The sequence below is a fragment of the Capsicum annuum genome, chromosome 4 (assembly GCF_002878395.1).
Source record: "Capsicum annuum cultivar UCD-10X-F1 chromosome 4, UCD10Xv1.1, whole genome shotgun sequence".
NCBI lineage: Eukaryota > Viridiplantae > Streptophyta > Magnoliopsida > Solanales > Solanaceae > Capsicum > Capsicum annuum.
In genome coordinates, this window is record NC_061114.1 from 217,539,486 (window position 1) to 217,552,461 (window position 12,976).

At 31.7% G+C, this 12,976-nt stretch overlaps 1 protein-coding gene across 1 annotated transcript; it reads left to right on the forward strand.

Moving 5' to 3' along the window:
* The first annotated feature begins 4,435 nt into the window (after positions 1–4,435).
* On the forward strand, positions 4,436–6,409 carry LOC107869481 (transcription factor bHLH93). Its single transcript, XM_016716019.2, has 4 exons — positions 4,436–5,169; positions 5,378–5,545; positions 5,680–5,847; positions 6,091–6,409. Exons 1-4 carry the CDS (start codon positions 4,537–4,539, stop codon positions 6,175–6,177), a joined length of 1,056 nt encoding a protein of 351 aa, XP_016571505.1. The 5' UTR covers positions 4,436–4,536; the 3' UTR covers positions 6,178–6,409.
* The last annotated feature ends 6,567 nt before the right edge of the window (positions 6,410–12,976 follow it).

The following is a 12,976-nucleotide window of genomic DNA, read 5'->3' on the forward strand; positions in this document are numbered from 1 at the left end:
TAGTTTACATCTTTTCTCCTTAAAATTAAAAAAAAAAATAGTATTAGTTCTATCATGTTAATGTATAAATAACTTAAACGTAAAGTACAATTTTGATAACTTATGATACTTTTTATGTAGTTTCTAAATATGTAAATTATTTTTAAAAAGTTTAAAGATTGTATGTCTGAACGCACGATCAAAATAAAGAAGTTTAACTTCCCCGTTTTATTGCTCATATTGAGGTAGAGATGAACTTTGTCTTATTCGCTCAAATCAAATTCTCCTCGTTTATATCTAATTCGACCCGTTTATTTTTAAGATTCTGTAATGTACTTAGTTATTTGTTTGAACTCCTTAATAAAAATTCTAGCTCCGCTACTTATATAAACCCCCACATAGTTTTAATAGCCTAAGCTAAAAATTATACTTGAGATTTTAATACTGTCAACTTACTTTATTGACCATTAGGCGAGAAGAAAATTTACCTCAATTTGAATTTCATTGATGTAAGAAATCAATAGTACTCTCTGAACCATAATTCTAGAGATGATAGTTCCCTTTTCAACAATTTACCCTTACATTAACACAAATTCCAAATTTATTAGTCTGAGGTAAGACTGTCAAGTGGGTCGGGTCGGATCAATTCGGAACTGGCCCGTGTCATTTAACCGGTTTGTGGGTCGGGTCGGGGTTGGGTTGGGGTCTAAGTGGGCCAGGCCGGGTTCAACAGTAAAAAAATTAAAAACAACTCTAACCCGGCCCACTTAATCCAATCCGGTCGAACCCACCTAAACCCGGTTAAACAATTGGTCAAACCCGATAAAAAAAAAAACTTTTTTTCAATATAAATTATATATACCCACCTATATACATTATAAATACGTTAAATAATATATATACACTATATATATAGTATATACTACATTAGAATTTAAAAAATGTATGCATATATACACAATTACACATATATACACACCATCCAATATATATGTACTACTTTAAAGTTTAAATAAAATACACTACAATATATATACATTACAATCTCTCTATATATAGTTATATACTAATTTATAAACCATATAAACATGTATACGTTAAACATACACATCTACACTAATTTATAAACCATATAAACATGTATACGTTAAACATACACATCTACACTAATTTATAAAACATATACACATGTTTACGTTAAATATACACGTCTATAAAAGATATATACACGTGTATACGCACCATTCAATGTATATATACTACTACTAATACAATATACTACAATATATATACATTACAATATATATAGATATAGTTATATACTAATTTATAAAACATATACACATGTATACGTTAAATATACACGTCTATACACCATGCATTGGACTTGATTCTGTTGAGTTCTCCCGTAAAGACATAATTTCTTCAAGTTTCAGCTCGTCGCTCGGCTCCAGTTCCATTCCTTGGTTTCTTCTTTCCGTTCTAATCCAATCTCTGAGGCAAACTAGAATATTCATTTCATTGTTTCCCAATGAATGTCGGTTGTCTCCAAGCTGCTGTCGTCCCTGACTAAAGGCGCTTTCTGATGCAACGGTTGACATTGGAACATTTAAGATATCTCTAGCTAATCTTGAAAACACAGGATATTGTATTTCATTACTCCTCCACCGATCCAACGTGTTGATCCATCGTCTGCGATCCTCTGACAGCGACCGAAGATAATATTTCAGCTCTTCCTGATAAGTTGTTGTGTAAGCTCTCTCATCAACACTGTTTCAACAAGTTAAATCATAAAAGAAATCAGAAAAACCACTATGTGCCGACCTTTTAGAAGATGATGGCTCCTCAGGAGGATGAGGAGCGACAGTTAGAGTGATATTTGTAGGTACGGCTAAATCAAATAAATCAGCATAGTGGTTATATAATTTTTCTATGTATTCATTTGCATCACTCATAGCCGTCCACAAATCAGGTTGTACTTGTTCAGAATCATTGTTAATATTTATTTCTAAGTTAGTATAAATAATAGTACTAAAGTGGTACATATTATTATATTTCATGCACGAATTTAGTATAGCACCAACCAAGTAAATAGGCAGAATTGGGAAAAAATATTTTTTGAATTTTGTAAACATGGCACCAACAGCTTCTTTATAACCTTCTTTATTTTTATATTCTTTGAGCAAACCAAAAATATCGGCTATATATGCCAAAATATTACAAACAGTAGGATAATAAGCACCGAAAAATTCAACCGTAGCTATATAAATTTTTTCTAAAAACTTAAAAAGATCATTAATTACAACCCAATCAGAATCATGTAGCATGCAATCAGCAAAATCAGCAAATGAACTGCAATGTTGGTTAAAAGTTAGTGTAATAGGAATTCTATATTTATAATAAATTTTTAAAAAATCATATGTAGAATTTCATCTAATATCAATTTCCTCAGGCATCAATATCGGTGCAAGTCCATTTTCTTGACATTTAACTTTAAATTCTCTAATTCTCGATCTATAATTATTTCCTTGAATAAAACCAACAGCAAGATGAATTTTTTCAATATAAAGCTCAAAAAACTCAAGACAATCTTTTACAATTAAATTATATATATGACATGCACACTTAATATGAAAAATTTCAGGCAACGACGGAGATAGCGTAGATTTTAATTTTTTTTATAGCAGTCTTGTTGTTAGAAGCATTATCAAAAGTAATACATAAAATTTTATTTTCGAGACCATAATATCCGACAACTTTAACAATAGAATCAACAATAAAATGTCCAGTATATTTACGATCTTCATCATATAAAAAGCAAGAATACGTTTTCGCATCACAAAATTACTATCCATCCAGTGACAAGTAATGGTTAAATAATCATTTTCATTTACAGCATGACCAAGATCAGAAGTTAGGGAGAATCTACATTGAATATTTTTAACAATGTTGATAAATAAAAACAATATTGTGAATGAAGTCTAAAAATATCAGACCGACAAGTACTTCTAGGAATACCATTAAACATAGGATTATAAATTGCTCGTATATAATAAATAAAGGCATCAGAAGAAGGAACTAAAAGACAAACAACCCACAACTACCATTTTAGCTATTTCTTCCCGGTCCCTCAATTTATTATACTTCATCGTTACATGACCGGTTGCTGGATCCATTCTAGTTTGCGTTGGCCCGCCAACATCCCCACCACCTCGTGCAATATTTAACTCTCTTTCGTGAGCTTCACCTATATGTCTCATTAACGTACCCGTACCCCTTGCTTGCCTCAGTTTCTATGCTTATATATTTGTTGACAAATATTGCATTGCACCTTAGTATCTGATATGCGTTCAAAAAATTACCATGCAACACTAGTTGTTTTACGAGGTCTTGGGGCACGGGGAGGACGGGGAGGGAGATTAACCGATTCAGATCTAACATTAGCATTTCCTACTGCGGATGTCTCACCAATATTTTTATTATCTTCGTCTAAATTAACCGCATCTACTTCATTTTCTTCTTCTATACCGTAATTTTCCTGAGCTTCTACATAAGCCATATCGTGAGCACCAACACCTATTTCTTCCTCAAAAGGTGTACCAAGCGGTACCGGAGGCGAAGGCACACGGGTATATCTACTACTTGAACTACCTCTACCGCTAGTAATTCACTTTTTACTACCACTACCGCTTCCAGAACAAAATATTTTAACACCTTTAGTAGCGAGGTTTCTTAATTTATCCATAGTATAAATTAAATTAAACTAAAAAAATTTAAAATACACACATATAATAAAATTAAATATTAAATAATTAATACAATAAATAAAAATTAAACGCAAAAGATGGAACGATAATACCAAATTTTGGAAGTATCCGAAGGTTGCGACTTTAGAAACTTCCGCTCGTACTTTGTAAACGAAAAATTTAAAAATTAAAGTGAACTCTTTAAGAAATTAAATATATTGAATGTTTGAGAATTGAGAATTAAGAGAGTGAAAAATTGTGTGAAAAATGATTTGAAGGTGTAGGGTATTTATAGAATTTTTTTGGGGATTAAAAAATAATTTTTAATGTAATTTTTTTTTTTTTAAGAAATGGGCCCAAACTAGCCGTTTGGATCCCAAAACGGCTATATAGCTGTTGGGCCAACGGCTAATTTGGCCCAAAACCCTATTTTTTTTTAAAAAGTATTTCGGGTCAGGTCGGTTAACCGATGAATCTGAACCGATCTTGATCCGAGCCGAATTAACCGAATCCAAATTAAAAAAATAATCAATCCAAAACCTAAAATCCTAAAACCCTAGAGCTTATCAGGTCAGATCCTTTAAGTGGGCCGGGTAGGACCGGGACCCGACCCACCTGACAGGCTTAGACTCTGAGGCTAAGGTGACAAATGACAAATAATGATGCCCCAAACATTACTATATAATATTTCTTGTCCTATATATATCCTCCACTTTATTGCAACTTTTCATGTCATCAAAGTCCCTCCTTTACATTACTACCCTCCAAAATCTTTTTTTTTTTTCTCCACAAAATTCCATAGAGAAAAAAAATGGAGTATTACAATGAGAATAGCTCCTTAGAAGAATTATTATCTCTAAGAAGTGATTCATGGGATACTACAAGTGTTGTCCCTATGGAAATGTCTGATTTTTACAACAATGTCCTTAACTATGATTCATCATGTTTTGTTGACAATAATAATATTCCACTTTCTTGTTCTACTACTTCTAATTCCTTTGAAGGGTATTCATGTAATTTGCCATTTGACCACCAAAATTTGATAAATTCATTTTATAGCCCATTTTGTGATGAATTGTCTCCACCTGAGCTTACTGATAATACATCTTCATTCCCTTCTCAAGAAGATTTTTCATCAATTTTGGATGATGAAGTTGGGAACTATAGTTTCCAAAATTTGGAAATGGGGAATAATAATGCAAATACTAATAATAACAATGTTGTTATTCCTTGTAAATTGGAGGAAATTCAAGTGTGTGAAGGTACAACAGCAGCAGCTGGAGGTACAAGTTTCAATATTGGTTTGTGTCCAGAAATTAGAAAAACAAAATCAAAGAAAATTGATGGACAACCTTCAAAGAATTTAATGGCTGAGAGAAGAAGAAGAAAAAGGCTTAATGATAGACTCTCTATGCTTAGATCAGTTGTTCCCAAGATTAGCAAGGTAATTAACTTTAACCCTCATTTTCATTAATTGAAATGGCGACTATTTAGGTTAATTCTTCTTTCTATCGAGTCACTTATATGTGTAGTAATATTTGGTAACCTGATAAAAATATCAATGGTTATGACTTGTATATTACTTTTAAAGTTTTTTATCTTCTTGTAATTGTAATATTTCTGATGTTAATTTAATATTTTACCCTTTACAGATGGACAGAACTTCAATACTTGGGGATACTATAGACTACATGAAGGAGCTACTAGAGAAAATCAACAAGTTGCAAGAAGAAATGGAACTTGAACCAAATCAACTAAGCTTGATGAGCATTTTCAAAGATGTAAAACCCAATGAAATGCTTGTGAGAAATTCACCTAAGGTTAGTTACAACAACGATATCTATTTATGCCTAAAACCCCAAACAATTAATGTCGATTATATGAATCTTCACTGTATATATGTCGCTTTATTTAAATCCGTCTCGATCTAATTAATTTTATATTCTTTTTGTAGTTTGATGTGGAAAGGAGGGGTGTTGACACAAAAGTGGAGATATGTTGTGCAGGGAAACCTGGTCTTTTGTTATCAACAGTGACCACATTAGAAGCCTTAGGCCTAGAGCTTCAACAATGTGTAATAAGCTCCTTTAGTGATTTTGCAATGCAAGCTTCTTGTTCTGAGGTATAAAATTCAATGCACATCTTCTTTCTATAATTTTATGTTTCAAAAAATTATGTGAAATTCAGTACAGTAGGTAGTAGGTACTAGTTCAGAAGAACTTTTACTTAGATTAATTGCGAAGGCTGTAACTAAACCGAGTTATCAGTTTGATAGTAAACTTCAAATTATTTAGATATTAATCAAATTGCATTCAAATTATTTCGATATCTTTTTCTGATCTTTTTTTTTTTTTTTGATGATTAGGGAATGGAGCAGGGAGGAGTTGTGAGTTCAGAAGACATAAAACAAGCATTGTTCAGAAATGCAGGATATGGAGGAAGGTGTTTGTAGGCCATATGGACTAAATCTAGAAGAGATAAAGGAAAAAAAAGTTTGATGTATTTTATTTTTTTGTTGTTTACTTGGTAGATTCTTTGGATCTGTGCCTTTTGACAAGTTAGGATCTTTTTTTTTCCTCATCAAAGTGGGATGTTGTAGTAGATTTTTGTGATTTTTCTCATCCAAAAATAAGTGGCTTATATCAATGCAAAAAGAAAAAAAAATACTAATTGGGTTTTGTTCATCGATGAAGTGAGACATAGAAATTTTATTCGAGAAACTAAGAAAATTGATAGTATTTTCTAACATGTTTTTCCAGTATGTTCTATTGAGTTCAACTGAATCTACTGCTTTTAAAGTGGAACGTAAATATTTTGTACATAAAATAATATTCATGAATAATAGAATCATGAATTCTCATAACCTAGAATCATAATAGGTAAATTTAAAAAATCTTAGTAGACGTTGGGCATAAATATTATTTACAATGTTTCAGAATATATTTTTATTTTATTCTGAAATATTTGTTTGATCATAAAAATAATAACTGTATTTCAGAAAATGTTTTTACAATTTTAATTTTTTTGAAAAACATCTCTTGAGGTAGGGGTGTGCATCAGTTCGGTTCGGTTCAATTTTACATATCAGTTCAGTTTATCGATTTTCGACTTTTAAATATGCTAAACCAATAAGATTTTTTTATCGGTTTTCAATTTATCGATTTTTAGTCCTTAACGGTTCGGTTTTCGATTTAACCGATAAAAAAATACTCATAAAATAGAAATAGTAGTAACTAATATGAAAAAATCGAATCTTAGTTACAAACAAAAATCCTATATAATGTGTTTTAATTTACAAGAATCTTCAAGTTTGAACTAAATGTTGTTAGGAGAAATCAAGAGTTGTATAATTGAAATAATAAGTTTGTTAATTTGTAGAGAAATATGTAATAAGTCATATATATATATATATATATATATATATATATATATATATATATATTCTTATTGAGTTATCGGTTTACCCAATAACCCAATACGAAAAAATCAAACTGAACCAATAATTCAATAAATTTTTTTATAAAACCATTAAAAAACCGTTAACCCAATAACAATAAACCAATAATATTTTTATCCGTTCGGTTTATAGGTCGGTTCGATTTTTGCACACCCCTATCTTGAGGTGTATTGACTTTTTGAATTGAATATTTCCTCTCACTTTATTTTTATATACTACCCAAACTTTTTATTTTGTACAAAAACTACCAACTAAATTAATGTCCAACTACAATTGAAGCTTATGCATCTGAATCTTGATAAAACTTTCAGGTATTTGTTGTGATAATGGTTTTCTTGGAGTTGCAAAGTTTCGAATCATAGAATTGAATAATCAGTTCTTGGTTTTAGTTTTGCTTGTTTATTTACCATTTACGTATGTATGTAAATGCATTCCATTTATGTACGTATAAGTTTCAGTTTTTCGATTTTTGATCTCATTTGTGTGCCATTTCTTGGTTATTGAAGACGAAAGCATGGCTTCATGTGTTTGGTTTCAATGTTCAATAGTAACGTTATTTACTTTTTATATTATAGTGAAATTGTAAAAGTTAATTTAGATTATTTTACTAATTATTAAAAATTGAGGACATACATGATATTTATAAAAAAGTACATCAAAAGCTATTAGTCTACAATATGTAACAGCTAGTTAGATGCACTGGTTGAAATTTATTTCCTTTGCTTTTAGCTCTGACTTGGCTTCTTCGAATCCGATATGTGTCACATTCCCTATAATGTCAACCAAAGTTTTGCCAATTGTTTCCGATAAATAAATTCCAATCACAAATAAATTACGAAGAAACAAGAATTTTTATTGATAAATGATGCGGGTACAAATCTATTCCTCCCTTGTTTCTTCTTTTTTAATTTTCTTCATAATTTGAGGGTCATCAGTAGCGTATTTCTCGTACGTAAGCATATTTGGATTTGATATGAATTTCTCCGTAATTCGAGGTCCGTTAGTGACGTATTTCTCGAACGTAGGCATATTTGAATTTGATATGGATTCCTCCGTAATTCGAGGGCATTTAATGATGTATTTCTAGAACTAGGAATATTTGGATTTGATCTCCATAAAAGGAGGGTTTGTAGCTGGGGCGGCTCAAGCATAGGCGAAAATCAAACAAAGACCTTAAATTTTTAAGAAAAAATAACTTTTTATTTAATAACTCTATTTTCAAAATTATATAATCAATTTTTTCTAATTATTTTTTTTATTTCAAAATTATATAATCGATTTTTTCTAATTATTCCTTTTTAAGTAATAATATAATAAATACATTTAATCTTTCTTGAGACATAATACTCTAGATATATGAACTTTTTCTAATAATTCATTTCTTTTATATAAAAAAAATTATTTTTCAATAAATAATGTTTAATTTTTTTTTTAAATCTTAATATATTATCGTAAAAATGAGGCCCCTCAAATTTTGGGGCCTAAGGCGGCCGTCTATTTCTTTAAGAGGTAGAGTCGCCCCTGGTACATCAAGAAGAGAAGGTTTTTGATCTTTATGAATATCCCATGAATTTATTGGGACTTTCAAGATGCCTTTTAAGGAATATTTGCAGCATAATTCAGGATTTAGATAGAGTAGCCTCCAAGAACTCTAACAGAAATTGAAGTCTTTAGAGTCCATAACATGTCGATGGCTATACCAATATTTGTCCACATCGTTTTTAAATTTTGAACTTGCCTCTGAATAGGATGTTATATTCTCTGGACGATAAGGGTTTATGTATTTTATTCATGGAGACGTTCTTTGTTAGCTTCGTGAAGGGGGAAAAAACAAGTTATATGAGAAATTTTAGCTAAAGAGAAAAAAATATATATTAAAAAGTGGCATTACAATAGACGTGGACAAATGAGTTCAAGAGAAACTTTACGCCTAAAAATTAAAATAAACACCATCCACACTCCATTGATAAGATAAACTAAAGGAACGACATTCGGACAAAAGTTGTCGAGGCCAAGCCAACATTTACAAAAATAACAACATGCCGATGTAATTTTACGATTAGTAGGGTCTAGAGAGGATAGTCTATATGTAGGTTTTATCCCTAGCTACTTGGAAGGCAAAAAGATTATCTCCGATAAAATATCAACTCAAGAAATAATAAAATTGAAGAAATCGAAGCATAATATTAACAAGACGTCAAGCAAACATTTGAACTTGATATTTCATCTTCGCATTATTGTTATATGAGTTTTGTCTTAATATCGTATACTATAACGGAGGCAACGTCATATCGTAAACTATAAGAAAAGTAAGTCTAGTATCGTTAATAAAAGTATGAAAAGTAAGATAATATCATAAATTACAAGCATAGCTTTATTATATGATAACATAAAGTGATCGATGAGAATCATTTGCTATAAAGAATTTCAAAAAATGGAGTGTTAGAGCCATGCGCAAGTTCTAAGCATTAATATACTGATAGTAACATTAATTTTGGATGTTAATGAGCAATGATATGGGGTGTAAATTGCAGGACGGTGCCCAATTTTGTGACACGCTTCTATAACGACCAAGGAGTTTTAAGAATGTGATAGTGATATCTCATTTAACAATTCATCAACTTTGCTTCTCTGTCTTTCTTTGTGTTTTTTATAAGGTGTCTCATATTTATATCTGAATTCAACCCATTTGAATTTGCACCAAATACTCATTCAAAGATAGCGCTTTCTACTCAGAATTTTTTCATATTCAAAGTTTAAAACTGAGATCTTTAATTAAGAATGAAATAATCCATTTGTTGAGTTTGAAATCGAGTGGGAGTCATGCGGAAGTTAATAGTTTGCAAACTATAGTAGCGATAATTCAGATGACGAAGAAAAACATACTTGTAGACACGTAATTTTATCCCTTCGAAAGCCGAATTTACCCATTTACCCCGCCTATCATACCCCCCACCTAATTTTAATAAGTTTCCACAAAATGACAAAAATAACCAATTTTTAACAAATATAACACTCCGCCCAATCAAATTTAACCACCTCACCTTATCCTAACCACTCACACTCTTACCCACCTCACTATCCTACCCAACCTCCTACCCCTAGAACCTTCTTCCCTACCTCACTCGTTTTCCCCCCTAACAGAATCGATATACCCCACGAAGCGACCGTGGTCGAAGCACGGGACCGAGGGGTGTCTAACACCTTCCCCTCTGTCAACAGAATTCCTTAACCGAAACATCTGTTTGTGGACCACTTTAAAGAGTCAAAATCATTTTAAAAAAGGATTTTCAATAGTGACTTGACACACTCGATCTATGCCTAATGGCAACTCTCAATTTTGATTATTAAAAGTCCTTTTCAGAAAAAATTATTTTCTTTTGTCACTTAATAATAAAAAATATTTTCAAACTTAAAATCTAATTCTTTTTGGTAAAATAGGGGGTGTGACATGCTCTGGCGACTCTGCTGGGGATTTTTTAGAATTCATGCTTATTTTTTGGAGTTACATTGGCTTACAGATGTATAGACATTTTGTTTATGTTATTATTTGTGTTATTGTTTTATCATTTTGTTGAATGAGTATGTGCTATGTGTTTATAGTTTTCTCTTATGTGTTACCGCTTTATATCTGACATCATATGCATCACCCCAAGTAAATTCTTTCTCAACAAGTTTCGGAGTACACGTCGTATACATGAACTCTAGTTGAGTCACCCTTATTTTATGAGGGGGGGGGGGGGGGGTCGTCGAATGTATGGAGTAGGTGAAAAGCAATCGCAGTCACTATCGACCATATGCACCCCCGAACAACTTTGTCAGTGGACCTCAGCCTAGGTCAGTCTTTAGGTCATGCTTATCTGCATCATATTGAGACCTAGTGGGATCCACTTGGTCCTTTGTAGGAGACTCACTCATAAATCTTTCCTACGTGCTAATTATTGCATCTTTGATGGTAACAGGGTCATTTGACGGACTGGTTTGGGAAAAATTTATGCCAGAATTAAAGAAAAGTGTGTAGGCAACGAAAGATTGAAAAAAAAAAAGTGAGTAAAAAAAAAATTTCGCTGTTTTTAGAGTTCTTTATGATTTTTGTTTTTTCACAATCCAAAAATCCAAAAAGATTTTTTGCCTTTTACATTCATTTTCTCAAAAAAAAAAAAAAAGATTTTTCTTTTGGTCTCTTTAACAAACATTCATAATTCAAAAATTTTTAAAAAGTTTTTTTTTCTGATAGGAGCTTTTTATAAAAGAAAATTTTTAAAAAGATGGTAGAAGTTTTGTACATTTTATATAATGAAAATACCAAAATTTACCTTTCATAGTTGTTGGTGTCAGTTTTATGTGAAGTGTCAAATTGAAAAATCTTAAAAAGATTTTATTGATGTTTTTCATCGTCTGTCTTTGATCGTGTCACGCAAGTCAAGATTTTGTTTGTTACTTAATCCTTAATTGTCCAATCTGGATGAACTACACACACCTGATTCTCTTCTTTCGGGAGTGAGATACGTATGTAGTCCTTTCGGGGTTCGGTGATCTTATTTAAAAAATCCAAAAAAAAATTCTTCACTCTTCATTTAGAGTAGGTATTTCATATACATCTTTAAAAGAAAACTACAAAAAGATTTTCCTTTAATAGTTTCAAGTTTCATTTTCATATGAAATTCAAGATCGAAAACTCAAAAAGATTTTTCCTTGGTAATCATAGGTTTCATTTTGTATAGGGAGTTTAAAACTGAAAAATTCAAAAAAGATTTTCGTCAATTCTTTTGATAATCTGTTATTTTCTTTTCTTCTCAAAGTTTCAAAAAAAAAAGAAAAATAAAGAAAGTTTGATCGGCCATGTTGCGTCGAAACTTCACGAACTACCCACACCTGTTTCTCCTCTCTTGGGAGTGAGATAGGTAGGCACGCTTCTTGGGTTTGGTGATCTTTTTCAAAGAAAAGAAAAAAATAAAAACATTTTGAGAAAGTGTTGAACTCTAACACATTTGTTATCTTTTGTTCAATTAGTTTAATGTGGTTGGTTTGTGGCATTGTGGCGTTGTAGCTGGTCCTCCACGTCACACCAAATTCAAGAAAGGGTTAGTTGTGTCCAACAAGAATATAGAGAGTGACATCATGGATCAAATAAAGAGTCAGGAAAATGAGAGTTTAAAGCAAGAGATTAGAAGACTAGGGCAACAAATGACGGAAATGCACCGAGCTTGGGCTAGTGGGTTGCCTCTTCCTCTATTTTTCGTTATTGTTCATGCAAATACCTTGAGTTTTCCACCAAAATCACAAAGTCAGTTTTCTAATGTTGTTTATGTACCACAATACAACAACAACAACAACAATCCCAGTGTATTACCACAAAGTAAGGTCTGGGGAGGGTAAGATATATGCAGTCCATACCACTACCTCCGCAAAAGTAGAGAGGTTATTTTCGATAGACCCCCAGCTCAAGATAGAGAATAGTACACCAAGGCCGTAATGAAACATGAAGCCAGATGGATAGCATAAATGAAATACGAAATAAGAAATAATAAACACAAAATACAAAATAAATATCAGAGAAATACGAAAATAAGTGAAATACTAAATATTCGCAATAAGACATCAAAAAGAGGACACCCACCTAGAAGTAACCTACACTCCCAGATCAAAGACATACACTACACCTAAACACTCCTGACTAGAGGCTCCTACTCAAGGACACAAACCTAGGATTACTAATCTGGCTACAAAAGCGCTCCCCTACCTCTTTGCTATAACCCATACACTTACACTAGTCTTCCATCCTAATCCGTGA